The following is a 15,288-nucleotide window of genomic DNA, read 5'->3' as shown; positions in this document are numbered from 1 at the left end:
ACACAGCTTTGGCCCAGCCATCCAGCCAAGCACAGTGAACTTCACCAAGTGAACTTTAACACAATAGTTACTGTAGAAAACCAAATTAAAGAACAATAGGACTTCGGAGATAAAATGCTCTGTGTTCAGCAGTGAAGAATCAGACCCTTCGTAGCTTTCCCTGTTTAAAAGTTGTGTTTTTATTGCTCTCAGTGTGGCAACCAATCAGCGTGACTCATAATGCAGTTGGAGAAAAGAGCATATGCGGTTGTATTGTTGCACTGATACGTGCAAAGATGGTCCCTTCTTTGGTGGCGTTTCTTTTTAAGAAGTTTTACCAAACAGAAAACTTTTTTTTTTTTTTTAATTTAAATGAAAACAGTCTTGATCTGGAGTTAAAATATTTCCCTGGGCATCGATTCCAACCCAAACACTGCAACAGCAGGCTGGCAGGAGAGAACCAGGAAGTGAACCTGACTGTATTTCTATTTTCAAAGTGAAGCGAAGTCAATAAGCAGCACACAGGGTACGCAGCCATCCTGAAAAACTAAGGACCTAATTTTCCAAAATTGCTGAGCACTTAACACTCCAATTAAAGTCAAAGGGAGGCGTCCAGCCTCTCTGAAAATCAGGACCTAAGTATTACAATTCTAGCAGCTATAATATCAGTTATTAATAACACGGAAGGAATTTAAACATTTTTAATTGTAACCTAACTCTGGCTCTCTTACAATGCTCAAGTCTAAACTGCTTAATACTCTTATACACAATGAAAGTCTGTCTCAAACCAAAACAATCAATTAAAAGGGATGACTGTACATGTTTTTTCTTTCCCTTCACTGCCACAATACAGGGCAAGAATGTGGTAAGCCTCCACAATCCAGTGTTGCTACTAGCTGCAGAGAAGAAAATGGGTTCATTTGTTCACTCGGAACAAGCAGAAGTCCATCATTGGCTATGCTTTTCCGCATTTTGCCATGGCCACCCCAAGCAGATCAAGAATTAATTGGTTGTCAGGAAACGAATACAAATTAACTGTGTATCAGACTAGGCTTCAGAGCTGTGTTTAGTCTTAGCTAACGGATACAAGTATGAGACTAAAACCCCTCGTACACGAAGAACTCGATTGCTATTTTTTTTCCTATTGCGGCAGTGCCAAGTGACCTCAGTGCTAGACCAGGTCACCACTGCGCTAGGTGCTGCACAAACATAACCAAACAGAAAGATAGTCCCTGCCTCAAAGGGCTTACAAACGAAGTAGACTCAATGCTAGTAGAAGAATAATGTAATAGGTACTAATGCATAATATATTGCATATTTTGACCGACTGCCACAGTGTATGTGTAAGCCACACACCTCCTGGGTGTTGTGTTCTGTCCCATCTAGTGGCACCAAGACCACTGAGAGAGAGAGAGAGAGATAAAATGAGTCTGCTCTCCCGCCTTAACTAACAACCAATTGGCTTTTACCTCATGCTGTAGAGCAGGGGTGCCCAACCTGAGCCGGAGAAGGAGCCAGAATTTACCAATGTACGTTGCCAAAGAGCCACAGTAATACGTCCGCAGCTCCCCCACCCCACTCCCAGCGCCTCCCGCCCACTGGCAGCCCCGCCAATCAGCACCTCCCGCTCCCTCCCCATCAGCTGTTTCGTGGCGTGCAGGAGGCTGGGGGGGGGGGGGGGGGAGGGAGGAGCGAGGGAACGGCAGGCTCAGGGAGAGGGCGGAAACGGGTGGAGTGGGGGCAGAGCCAGGGTTGAGCAGTGAGCACCCCCCGGCACACTGGAAAGTTGGCGCCTGTAACTCCAGCCCCGGAGTCGCTGCCTAGACAAGGAGCTGCATATTAACTTCTGAAGAGCCACAGATTGGCCATCCCTGCTGTAGAGGCTCATGCACTAAGCTCCAGAGGTCCCAGGTTCGATCCCGCCCATCGCCGACCGGGGTCTGTCGGCGTTACATATGCAACACCCATGAAAGGGACATGATGTCACGCCATCAGGACAAGATCCGCCAGTGAGTTCTGGTGACACACGGGCTATAATCTGATATGCTGGTGGAGAGCTTTGGGGGGCCGAGTTTCTGTGAAACCATGCAGTTCTCATTACTGCCCACTCCTCCATTTGCAAGTAAGCGCAGCTGAGATAATCTTCCTAATACATAGCTGACAGCTAACAAACTCAGCTATTTGTCCTAGTTTACCCCCAGATCCAAACAATCGGTAACAGAAGTAATAATTTGGCCAAATGGAGGGGATTGAAAGCGATTTTGAAAAAGAAAGAAGACGACCACACTAACCCTCTGGAAGGAAAAGAGCCAGGAAAGGAAAGGCCCCTCTCCAGCAACGAGGGCTGCTTTACGCTTGAAATTACAGTTTTGGCAGCTAGGAGAAACATCGAAAAGAGATTCTACAAGCAAACAGCACGGGAGAACGCAGAGCAAGAATCGTGGTCCTCTCAGATGTTGGATCAGAGGCTGTGGATGAGATTTGAAAGGAGCTAGAAGGGAAGTTAAGGCCTCCAACTCCCACAGGATTGGTGCCTGATCTCCTTTGGCGCCTTTGAAAATCCCAGCCTAAATGCCCCAATCTGCAATTGCTCCATGAGTGAAGCCACCCTTGAAAATCAATAGCAGCTCTGCAGAGCAGAGCTTGGAAAGTTTCCCCAACACTTGCTCCCACAAGGACACAGCCTACTAACCTGGGTTAAACACACCTACATGCCACACTCCTGTAGCCAGATAGATTTGATTTCCACTGGCACATCTTCACCCAGTCTTGTCTCGCATGCCTTTGCAGTGCCCCTCTGTTGTCGCTGCCCTCTCGCGGTCCTGGGCATGCCGGAAACATTTCGCTTCCTAGCCCCTCCTCTCAACCTGGTCCCTCTGCTCCGTCTCCCCTCTTCTTAAAAAAACAATGCCTCAGAAGCCACCCGGATCCTCACATCCTCCCTCCACCCTGTCAAAAAAGCAGGATTCAGTGGCTTACTCCCTGCCTCCCACCTCCCTTCCTGTGAAAAACACAGCAACTCCTGCCCGGAAAAGAATTAGCCAGGCTTGGGCTGGTCTGCTCCATCCAGTCCTGTTAAACTTAAGTTGCTCCACTCTATTCTTCTCCTGTTCCCTGCTCCAGTCAACTGCCAACCCTAGGTACGCAAGCACATGGTCTTTAAAAATCCCTCGTCTAGAAGATGAGAGAAGCATGCACATAGACTTAGTTCTCCAATATCCTCCAGGCCCCCTTTTTCTTAAATCCTTTTCCCTGGACACATGCACACAAACCTGCCCTTTTAACCATTCAACACAGATTTCATCCAAACAATGTATGGCACACACAGAATACTTCTGCACCACTCTTACTTTAAGTACAGCCATAGATCCTGAAGTATATGGTCAGTTTCACTTTTGTTGTTTTAAGGCCACTGGGAAATTATACCTTTTCATCCAGAAGAGGGAGGGAGGGAGAGAAAATCCTTAAGTCAGGGAGCTTGCAAGAGAACAATCACGTGTTCCAGTAGAACAATTAACACGAAGTGTACATTTCAGAATGACGACTTGGTAAAAACCAGTGCAGAAAGGTTTAAGGTGTTTTTGGAACAGGCTGTCGTCATGCAATTGAGAGTGTTTAAGAAAACCCGTGTTAAAAAAAAATTAGCCAAGAGACAGAGCAGCAAACACAACAGGGCGTCATCATGCTCCCATTACAGTCTGAGGTACGGGGAGGGTCTGCCTTTGACTAACCTCCTTAGGAGTAGGATCAGACCCACAAAGAAAGAGACAAGCACTTAACATGATCTGCTTCCCAATTTCATGCGCACAAAAATGACTCGGGCCTTCTCTACACACAAACTTGCACTGGTTTAGTTAAAGGGGTGCAACCCCCTACGCACGTGGATACTTCTCTTTCAGTTCAAGAATGACTCAGTCTTGTATACACACAGGATTCGCTTTGGTTCAATATAAATCAGTTTAATTGAACTGGTGCTGATTTTGTGTGTGGACTCTCTCATATCAGTTTAAAACTGCTTGTAGTGATTTAGCTTGCATCTGTACATTTACAAGCAGAAGAGAAACCGATACAAACCAGGTCTAAACCAATATAAGAGTCCACATACAAAAGCTGCACCAGTTCAGTGAAAGTGGTATAAAAAAAAAAATCACACCATTAGATATATCCATACAACTCTGTGCGTAGACCAGGACTTACGTTCAGTGTAGCTTAAACCTTTCACTAACTGATTTCAGCTAAACCCAGAGGTGAAAGTAAGCCGGTACGCCCCGGTACAGCATACCGGCAAGAGCCGGTGCACCGTACTGGGGCAGCCCGGCTTCCCCAGGGGGCAATTTAAAGGGCCTGGGGCTCCCAGCAGTGGCTGGAGCCCCAGGCCCCTTAAATTGCCTCCAGAGCCCCGCTACTGGAGCCCTGGGGTAGCAGCTGCAGGGCTCCAGCAGCTATTTAAAGGGCCTGGGGCTCCCCTGCTTCTACCCCCCGGGCCCTTTAAATAGCCACTGGAGCCCCGCCGCCGCTACTCCAGGGCTCCAGCGGCTATTTAAAGGGCCAGGGTGTTAGAAGAGGGGAGCCCCGGGCCCTTGAAATAGCCCCCAGAACCCCGGGCTGCTGCTGCTACCCCGGTGGCGGGGGGCACTTACCTTACAGGGTGGGCTGGGGCTGGCTCTGACCCCCTCAACCCCGCCCCTTCCGGGGGCCAGAGCTGGCCCCAGAGTACCGGCAAGTCACTCGACTTACTTTCACCCCTGGCTAAACCGAAACAAGTTGGGTTTAAACTGAAATAATAAATAATAATAATAATAATAATTTCCATGCAGTATTTTCCACCAATTTAACTAAGCTGATTTAAAAATCACACTGCAAGTTCAACCAGTGCAACTCTGTGTACAGATAAGCCCACAGAATTTGATATGCTTACTCAAACTGGAGTTAGGGGAAGTTTTACCCAGGCCAGAGTTGCATGATCAGCCCCGAGAATGCACTCCTGCAGTTGGATCCATGTGGCCTGATCCTTATATCCATTTAAAGCCCCAGCCAAGGATCCGGTTGCAGAATTGGGGCCTTCACTTAGCACGTTCCAGTATCTATTGTAAGCATGCAACAAGTTTAAACAAACCTTGAAAACAAAAGTGAACTTTGTTGTATATCAGCAAAGCCTCAGTGATGGGATACTATTAGTAACGTGAAACAGTTTTAACAATAAAGCGGGACATGCTGTGATACTGCGGGGTTATGCAAAGCACAAAACACACTCTCAGACCACTCTGCAGAAACCAGCTGCAGTTTGAGCAATCGCCCAATCAGGATGACCGTCCATATCAGAAGTGATCACAACTCAAAATGTTGCCTAAAATAAAAATTAATGAAATCTCATTCTGCTGCACTCTCTTACCCTCTGTCCCTGTGCATTTCTGGTCCCATAAATCATGAATGTAGTTGGCAGGCACGGGTTTACATTTGAAAAATTACTGCCATTCCTAAAACATGATGCAGCAGATCGTAACTCAAATGCGTACATGGTCATTCCGCAGCATGAATACTGCTCTTCTATAAGGAGAATAGTTCCAAGCCCTGACTCCTCTCGGAGGTAAGAATATTTTACGTCTAATAGGTCACGATAACAATTAAAAGTAGTTATTTGTCATTTTACAAAGGTGTATCTATTTAAAAAGAAGACATCAAAATTAAAGATGCTGGATTGACAGCCCTGGAGACTGAAGACTGCTACCTACGCAGAGGTATTATTAGGCTCTGAAGGATTCGATTTTCATCGATAAATGTTGATTTCACTGAACACACACGAACCGATGAAAAGATATTTCCATCAATAACTGAAATTTACAGACAGGCAAAGAAAGAAAAATGCTGCTTGCGAACTTATTTGAGTTTGATTCAGGGATATTTACTTGGTATATTTTGACACGATACTGACGTGTTCTACTAAAGCTTAACTTTTTGAAGTTCTCAATGTCTACTGTCACTAAAGAATGATTGTCTGACTTCCCCATAATTTCCCATGATCGTAAAAGATTAAAATACATTTTTGTAAATGCTTCAAACCCACAATTCCGTGCAACTGTGGAAAATTTAAAATCGATAAAAATCTTTAAAAATGCTTAAAAACTAACACGGATATTTTGTGTCAAATTTATAAAAAATTAAAATTCAAGTTCCATGGCCCTTCTGTTGTGATAACATGGTAAAGAAGCCTTAATGCAGGTTGTCTCTTCTGAGACCCACCAACTCATTTCACACAGACCACCGAAGCCCCGATCCTGCATATGCTTAACTTTAAGCATGCGAGTAGTTTCAATAGAACTACTCACATGTGTAAAGTTAAGCACATGCAGAAATCTGTGCATGACTGGGGCCTAACCATCAGATAAATACAGTTACTAGTATGAGCTGGATTCAAACTGGTGACCTTGAAGTGAAAAGCTACATATCCGTTACGATGAGCCCTATGCATAACAGCCCTATACCTTTCGAGTCGTCAGATAAGAAGAAATGATAAAACATGACATTTATGTGGGACATTGTTCTCACTGGTGAAGTTATTCAGGCATCATTGCTGCAAAAATAACGGCAAAGGCAACAAATATGTCATGCTTTTTGGCATATGACAAAAACAATCTGTTTTATTGCAGATAAGAGTGAACTCATTTACAATCTCACTAGAGTTCACTTCATAATGAATTTTTTCTGATACTCCAGATTTGGGAGGATGGGGGGACGAGGGAGAGTTAGAGTTAAACAATTACAGTAATGCATCCTTACTGCAACTTGGTCCCAAGAGAAGAGTGCCAGGAAGGGGGTTATTAGTGCCTAATGTGATGGCGATTGTGTGATATGGAGTCCCGTCCACTCAAATCTCACTTGAGAACACCAGCTCATTCACTGAAATAATCAAATAACTGTGGGGAATGGGAGAGGGGAAGCTTTGGCCAGGGGTACTAGCACAAATGCCAATTTTTACACTCACAATCTTTAGTGACAAAGTAGTCTCTGCAGAACAGAGCCCCCCCCACACACACACACACCAGTTAGAGCACTCTCACCTGCAAGACCTTAACTATAAATGGGTTTAACACACACTCACAGTAAACTGCGTAATTCTAAATTTACAGATCTCAGCCCTTCATCCCTCTAAATATGACCCTGGTAGGATCTGAACATACTTTGGACCAGGGAGTCTAGGTAACGTACTTCAGACCTGGTGCCGAAATCGCTAAGCAATCACCTCGGGGTCACTGCAAGAAGTAAAAGATGATTAATGAAAGAAAATATAGTGTGATGATTTGAAGGAAAACCTTTCTGCAACCCAAATGAAATACTGACATTGAAGGCTAAATGCAGACCTATGTACTGTCTCTTTAAACCAGAGCTTTGGAGCTGTGCTCCAGCTCCAGGCAAAAACCTACAGCTCCACTGCTCCGGAGCTGCTCCACGGGCTCCACTCCAAAGCCCTGCTTTAAACTCTTGAAGCAGTCAGCATAGTTCGGTCACTACAAGGAACAGTTCATTTCTAAGCAGATAATGAGAGCCCGTAACAACACTACTATTGACTTACCTATTGCAATATGGGAAGGACGCGTACAACTCAAGCATCCCTTTAATTAGATTCCTGAGACAGCACTGAGGACATTAACACGAGGGCAGTTATCTCACGCGATTAACTCAAAAAAATTAATTGGGATTAAAAAATTAATCGCAGTTTTAATCACATTGTTAAACAGAATGGAGCCCTTGTTGGCTCCAAGATATTTCTCTCTCCAGCAGAGAAAGGAATAATGCTATGGACTTCCTTTGTCACAAATTAATCATTTTAAAATCAATCAATCAGATGATGAACGCATTACATTAAGAACAGGCAGTCAATTGCAACTCCTTTCCATACAACTTCAAACAAACTAATCTAATTGCATATTTGCATAATACAGATACACTCATTAAAACACACTTTGCAAATGACACTCTCTTCTGAGGAGAGCCCGAGTCCAAACAGAAGAGGTTATTCTGCCAAACCACTGGAGGAGACTGGTCACAAGAGTCCAGGAAACAAATCTTTGTGTACTGAAATGTGCACAAATCAAAGGATGGCACTGGATCACAACAGTTACTTTTTGGGGAACTCTTCACAATGCTGTTGAAATTTGCAGAGCCCCAGTTGACATACACGCACACGTCATTAATGTAATTTCAAAAACACAGATTATTTTCTACCTGCCATAATGTTTCTATTCTATCCTCCGAAAACAACAACAAAAAACAAAAAACAAAAAACCCCAACCACACACAATTTTGATCCTTTCACTTAGCCACCAGCTGGAACATGGCCAGGCAAGTAGTGAATGAAAATTGTTACTGTCTAATAGCCTAAATGATACGAACTGGTGGTCTCAGCTCAGTTCCTCATCACAAACACCAGTAATGAGCACTAATAGGCACCCTTGTTGGAAGTCTTACCAAGCGTATTAAAGTATCCTCTCAATAAGAGGGGACTCCTCAAGACTGGGATCCTCAGGGAGAGCATATTGGTGGGAGAAAAAGTTAAATGCCCCTTCTGCCACCTCTTCCCTCTTGTGCCAGCCACAAGCACTAAAGAAAATCTCTTAAAGCTTTTATTATGAAAGGCCCAGCTTTTGCAAACACTTGGGCACGTACTTATCTTTACCACCACAACACACACACAGGCGCCCGCTTCTTCCTTTCCCCGGGGGGGGGCTCAACCCCCACTCAGCCCCAGGCCCCACCACACTCCACCCCTTCCCCCAAGGCCCCACCCCTGCCCCGCCTCTTCCTGCCCAATTCCACCCCCTCCCCCAAGCATGCCCCGTCCCCCCAGATCCTCCTGCACGCCGCGGAACAGCTGATCACGGCGGGTGGGAGGTGCTGACAGGGAGGGGGAGGAGTTGATCAGCGGAGCCACCGGCCGGTGGGAGGCACTGGGGGAGAAGGCGGGAGCTGGCTGCCGGTGGGTGCTAAGCACCCACTAATTTTTTCCAGCCCTGGAGCACCCACGAAGTCGGCATCTATGACGACACATCGCATTAGTAAAATTAAACATGTTCTGTAAGTGCAGGATTGGGGCCTAGGTGGGAAGCACTTGACATGCGCCTCTGTAATCCATTAGCCAGCCAGATATGAAAGCGAGAACCAGAACTACTTCATGCCAAGTATAAGCATCAAACATCGGCTCCTTAAAGAAAGCATGAATTAACCCTGTCAAATGTGCTAGTGAAATAGACGAAAAAGCCAGAACACTATGGACTCCATGCCCAAGTAAGGGGGAAATAAGAATCTCCCCCTTTATATACCTGTCTGGGAACAGAAATAAGCACACTGCACACCTGCTTTCTCCTCCTGTGTCAGGAGATGAGGGAAATGGGCAAAACCCAGGCTCCCCTCCACCTACACACAGGCCAGTGCAGCTCAGCCCTCTGGGAAAATATAGACCAGCAGCAAATTAGTAACCCCTGAAACATGAAAGAATTGTGTCTGTGTCACGCTACCTTCCAAGGCTGTTTCTGAAGTGGAGCTCTCGTACTACGCCTTGCGCACGAGTGTGCCTAAACTCACCATCTAGCCCCAACTGTTTGGGTGAGGATTATTTTGTTAACCTGGCATCATTATACCAATTATCGTACATTCTGCAGGATGGCAGTGCTCAAGCGACCCTGGTAATCCACAGACACAATCTCCTGCACCACCCAGGAAATATATGGACGTACGAGAGAGCCCGAGTCATCGCCAGCACAGAAAGAAACAAAGTTCAGGGTGCGCAAATGTTACACGCCCTAAAAGTTACCACGGGAGAAGCTAGATAAGACGGTGCTGCATTTAGTAACTTTGTTAAGCCATAAAACCACGTCGCGGCCCTGATCATGCAGTGGGCCAGCCCCAGCACTCACGTGGAGCCCTTTCAAAGTCAGTGGGGACTTTTCGCAAGTGCACATGCCCTATCCTGTGCAAATCAGTGCAGGATCGGGGCCTTGATCCGTTTTAACGAGTGGGCGGAACTATGCCAAACAGCATCACAACAGCAGCCATGCTTTGCACTTTTCAACCATCCAGTTTAAAACCTTCCCCCACAGCAACAAGTTTCCCAGGGGGGAAAGAAGATCTTACTCAAACAAAGGCTGCAGGGTGGTTTGTGTCATTCATGGTTTCCTGCCGGCCGCTCTTTTGTTTTCTCAAGGGTATTTTCTTCACCGGCTCAAAAGTTGTGGCTTTCAATTGATCACGTTCTCCAAAAAAAAAAAAAAAAAAAAAAGGGGGGGGGGGGGAACACCTCACAAACCATTGCAGCAGGTGCTAAGCTTGTCCTAAGAGGTAGCAAACCAGTGAGCTGTAGCTCACGAAAGCTTATGCTCAAATAAATTGGTGAGTTTCTAAGGTGCCACAAGTCCTCCTGTTCTTTTTGTGAATACGGACTAACACGGCTGCTACTCTGAAACCAGCATTGCACGATTATTTTTAAATGCCAGCAAACAGGCAGGGCAGATGGTAACAGACACCACCTCAGTTTTTGCAGCTCATCTCTTCACTCCCACTTCCCTATACCACTCTCCAAAGCTTCCTCTCCCCAGAACATTGCACAGCCATACTCTGTCCTCGGTACCTCGTTCCCTTCCCTATATCCCATGGGGGCGCGGAAGCTGGACACCGCAGCAGTCTCTCCCGTCCTTCCCCATCCTGAGATAGCCTTTGCAGACAGCCCTAGAGGCAGACTCAAGTCAACAATTACCCCCAAAACAGGGTCAGTCCAAAGGCAGCAGACACACTTGCATTATTGCAAAAACCAGAGCAGTACAGAACTGAACTGGACCCGGATCACGCTTGAAGTTAAATACAGTCCCAGGGAATATCAGCAGCTGAAACCTTCAGGCAAAGACCAAGTGGGGTAGGAATTAAAGAGAACTGAGAAGGTAATCCAAATGCAGTCAAAAGAATTCAAAGGGGGAATTTAGAAGGGGTGGATGGGATGAAATCAAAAGGCCCTGAAGGGGGTGAGAGAAGGAATTTGGGCTGGGGGTTGCAATGGGGGGTCGGGGAGTGTTAGGGTTGGAAGAGGACTGCAATGGTGCGGAGGAGGAGTGTTTGTGTGGGGGGGGTGCAGTGGGGCAGAGGAGGAGTGTTTGGGGGGGCGGAGTACAGTAGGGCAGGGGCAATACAGTGAGGACAGAGCACTGGGAAGTGGGGGAGCTCCAGGGGGCAGTGCAGGAGGGGTGCGGTGGAGCAGGGGGTGCGGTGGGGCGGAGCGGGAGTGTTTGGGTGGGGGGTGCAGTGGGGCGGGGGGCAGAGGGGTAGTGTTTGGGTGGGGAGTTCCAGGGGACAGTGGGGTGGAGACGGATGTTTGGGTGGGGAGTTCAGTGGGGCAGGGGGTGTGGTGGGGCGGGGGGAGTGTTTGGGTGGGGGGTGCAGTGGGGCAGAGGGGGAGTGTTTGGGGAGTTCAGGGGGGCGGTGGCACGGAGGGGCAGAGGGGGAGTGTTTGGGTGGGGGGTTCAGGGGGGAAGTGAGGCGGAGGGGGAGTATTTGGGTGGGGGGGTGCAGTGGGGTAGGGGGTGTGGTGGGGTGGAGGAGGAATGTTTGGGTGGGGGTGCAGTGGGGCAGGGGGAGTGTTTGGGTTGGGGGCTCAGGGGAGCAGTGGGGAGAGGGGGAGTGTTTGGGTGGGGGGTGCAGTGGGGCAGAGTGGAATGTTTGGGTGGGGGGCTCAGAAGGGCAGTGGGAAGTGTTTGGGCGGGGGGTGCAGGGGGGGCAGTGGGGCAGGGGGGAGTGTTTGGGTGGAGGGTGCAGGGGGGGCGGTGGGCACTGTTTGGGTGGGGGGTTCAGAGGGGAAGTGGGGCGGAGGGGGAGTGTTTGGGTGGGGGTGCAGTGGGGCGGGGGCAGTATTTGGGAGGGGGTGCAGGGGGGTTCAGAGGGGCAGGGGGAGTGTTTGGGTGAGGGGTTCTGGGGGGAAGTGGCGCGGAGGGGGAGTATTTGGGTGGGGGGTGCAGTGGGGCAGGGGGAGTGTTTGGGTGGAGGGTGCAGAGGGGGCAGTGGGGAGTGTTTGGGTGGAGGGTTCAGGGGGGCAGTGGGGCAGAAGGGGAGTATTTGGGTGGGGGGTGCAGTGGGGCAGGGGCAGTGTTTGGGAGGTTCAGGGGGCGGTGGGGGAGTGTTTGGGAGGTTCAGGGGGCGGTGGGGGAGTGGGGGAGTGTTTGGGAGGGGGGTGCAGGGGCTGCAATGGGGCGGGGGGAAGTGTTTGGGGGGTGCAGTGGGTAGTGTTTGGGTGGGGGGTTCTGCGGGGCAGTGGGGGGGAGTGTTTGGGGGGCAGAGGGGAAGTGTTTGGGGGGTGCAGTGGGCGGGGGGAGTGTTTGGGTGGGGGGTTCAGGGGGCGGTGGGGTGTGGGCAGTGTTTGGGAGGGGGGTACAGGGGGGTTCAGGGGGCGGAGGGAGAGTGTTTGGGTGGGGGGTTCAGGGGTGTGGTGGGGCGGGGGCAGTGTTTGGGGGGGTTGGGGGCAGTGGGGCGGGGGCAGTGTTTGGGTGGGGGGTTCAGGGGGGCAGTGGGGAGTGTTTGGGGGGGTTTGGGGGGCAGTGGGGCAGGGGCGAGTGTTTGGGGGGTGCAGTGGGGCGGGGAGAGTGTTTGGGTGGAGGGTTCAGAGGAGAAGTGGGGCGGAGGGGGAGTGTTTGGGTGGGGGGTGCAGTGGGGCGGGGGCAGTATTTGGGAGAGGGTGCAGGGGGGTTCAGAGGGGCGGGGGGAGTGTTTGGGTGAGGGGTTCTGGGGGGCAGTGGGGCGGAGGGGGAGTGTTTGGGAGAGGGGTGCAGGGGGTTCAGAGGGGCGGGGGGGAGTGTTTGGGTGAGGGGTTCTGGGGGGCAGTGGGGCGGAGGGGGAGTGTTTGGGAGGGGGATGCAGGGGAGCGGGGGGAGTATTTGGGTGGGGGGTTCAGGTGGGAAGTGGGGCGGAGGGGGAGTGTTTGGGAGGGGGTGCAGGGGGGCGGGGGGAGTATTTGGGTGGGGGGTTCTGGGGGGCAGTGGGAGTGTTTGGGAGGGGGATTCAGAGGGGAAGTGGGGCAGAGGGGGAGTGTTTGGGAGGGGGGTTCTGGGGGCAGTGGGGAGTGCTTGGGTGGGGGGTTCTGGGGGCAGTGGGGCGGAGGGGGAGTGTTTGGGTGAGGGGTTCTGGGGGGCAGTGGGGCGGAGGGGGAGTGTTTGGGAGGAGGATGCAGGGGGGCGGGGGGAGTATTTGGGTGGGGGGTTCAGGGGGGAAGTGGGGCAGAGGGGGAGTGTTTGGGAGGGGGTGCAGGGGGGCGGGGGGAGTATTTGGGTGGGGGGTTCTGGGGGCAGTAGGGCGGGGGGAGTATTTGGGTGGGGGGTTCTGGGGGGAAGTGGGGGGCAGTATTGGGAGGGGGGTGCAGGGGGGTTCAGAGGGGCGGGGGGGAGTGTTTGGGTGAGGGGTTCTGGGGGGCAGTGGGGCGGAGGGGGAGTGTTTGGGAGGGGGGTTCTGGGGGCAGTGGGGCGGAGGGGGATGCAGGGGGCGGGGGGAGTATTGGGGTGGGGGGTTCTGGGGGGCAGTGGGGGGCAGTGTTTGGGAGAGGGGTGCAGGGGGTTCAGAGGGGCGGAGGGGGGCACAGGAGGACGCCCCCCCGGCGCGCACTCACCGGCCCCGTACTTCTCCCGCTTGGTGGGGACCCAGCGGGCCATGCTGGCGGCGGCCGGGCGCTCCCCGGGCGGCGGCTCGGCTCAGCGCGGCAGCGGCCGCTCCTCGGCCCCCGGCCCCCGGCGCTGCTGTCTCGGGCTGGGCGCCCCGGGCTGCTCCGCCATGTTAGGGGCCCCGCTCCGCTCCCGCCGCTCGGCAGCGAACTTCCCTTCCCGGCAGCCGGGCGCCTCCCCCGGCCCCAGCCCCTCTCCCCGCCCCGGGAGCGATCACCTGCTCCGCGCCCTCCCTCCGCCCTGCGCCGGGACTCGGGTCCCCCGAGGCCGCCCCGGGCTCGGATCTAGCCCCCGCCCCAGCCCGGGCTCGGATCTAGCCCCCGCTTCTCCCAGGCTCGGATCTAGCCCCCCACACACACACCAGCCCGGGCTCGGATCTAGCCCCCGCTTCTCCCAGGCTCGGATCTAGCCCCCCCCCCAGCCCGGGCTCGGATCTAGCCCCCGCTTCTCCCGAGCTCGGATCTTGCACCCCGACCCCTACCTAGCTTTGGCTCCCCTTTCTCTGAGCACTACCCACCCAGCCAGCCCAAGCTCGGATCTAGCACCCTCTGACCCCGGGCTCAGACCTCCACCTCTCTCCCACTATCCTCCGGGCAATCTACGCCCCCCGCCCCGACTTGGGAAACTTTCCGGCAAGGCGCAAATTTGTTTCTGACAAGCTCTGTTAACCCTGTGCTGACCGCAGCCTGGATCTATTCCAGATGCTGCTGCTGCTGCTTCTGAAGCGTTTCCCCCTCCTTAGTCGTTTGCACGATGTAGGTCTGCAGTTGGAAAACGCGAGCCAAGCCACAGACCGGAGAAGAGGATTTTGAAAAAAGCAGAGGCCAGTGGGGAAAGATCCCCTCACCGGTCCCTCCTTTTACCCCACTCCGAGAAACAAAAGTCCATGGAGGGTGAGGGTGGGGGTGGGGGGACGTTTCCAAGATTTAGCAGTGTTATTTAGTTTGTATTTTGTTTAAATTAAATTAAAAGTCCCTTCAGTGTAACAGATATACCTAAAGCATTGCAATAAAACGACTACCAGCAGTGGGAAAAGAATTGCAAGAGCACGTTTTTGCAGGAATACAACACAACTAGAATTACAGGCTCCCTTTGAAGCGCGTGGCAAAACTCCTGTTGACTTCAGCCAGGACAGGCTCGGGACCTTCCGTGAGCCATTTTAAAATGCTCAACACATTATTTATTTTTACGTAACCGGTAGGCCCTACTCCTGCAAACAGATCTGTGCTGGTTTGAAGCTGATCCCCCAAACCTGGTTATCTGCTTCTGATGAAAAAGGTACCCCATTTATTTGTAGTGTGGAAAATTGTAGGAGAGGGAGGTGGAGGGTTTCAGAGAGACCCAAGAATTCCCTTAAATAACATAAATGTGGATAATGGGGGGCTATGGCGCAACCACACACATGGACAGCGGCTAGTGCGGACGTACCTTTATGGTGCATTTACACTTGGAGCTGGGGGTATGATTCCCAGCTCAAGGCGATATGCTGGCACTAACTCCCATCCAACTAGCACTGAGCAGCAGGATAGGCTAGCTCAGGGATTCTCAAACTAGGGGTTGGGACCTGTCAGGCGGTTGTGAGGTTATTACGCGGGGGGTCGTGAGCGGTCAGCCGCCACCCCAA

General features: G+C 51.3%; 1 protein-coding gene across 1 annotated transcript in view; it reads right to left on the bottom strand.

Moving 5' to 3' along the window:
* DOCK5 (dedicator of cytokinesis 5) overlaps positions 1-13,717 on the bottom strand; it is a 127,061-nt gene extending 113,344 nt beyond the window's left edge. The window contains exon 1 of the mRNA XM_074939937.1: positions 13,613-13,717. Within this exon, the coding sequence (XP_074796038.1) occupies positions 13,613-13,655 (43 nt within the window). The 5' untranslated portion in view covers positions 13,656-13,717. The remainder of the gene's footprint in view (positions 1-13,612) is intronic.
* Between the last annotated feature and the right edge of the window lie 1,571 nt (positions 13,718-15,288).

The sequence above is a fragment of the Natator depressus genome, chromosome 26 (genome assembly GCF_965152275.1).
Source record: "Natator depressus isolate rNatDep1 chromosome 26, rNatDep2.hap1, whole genome shotgun sequence".
NCBI lineage: Eukaryota > Metazoa > Chordata > Testudines > Cheloniidae > Natator > Natator depressus.
The sequence above is the reverse complement of the archived record's forward strand: the minus strand, read 5'-3'. Positions and strand labels throughout refer to the sequence as shown.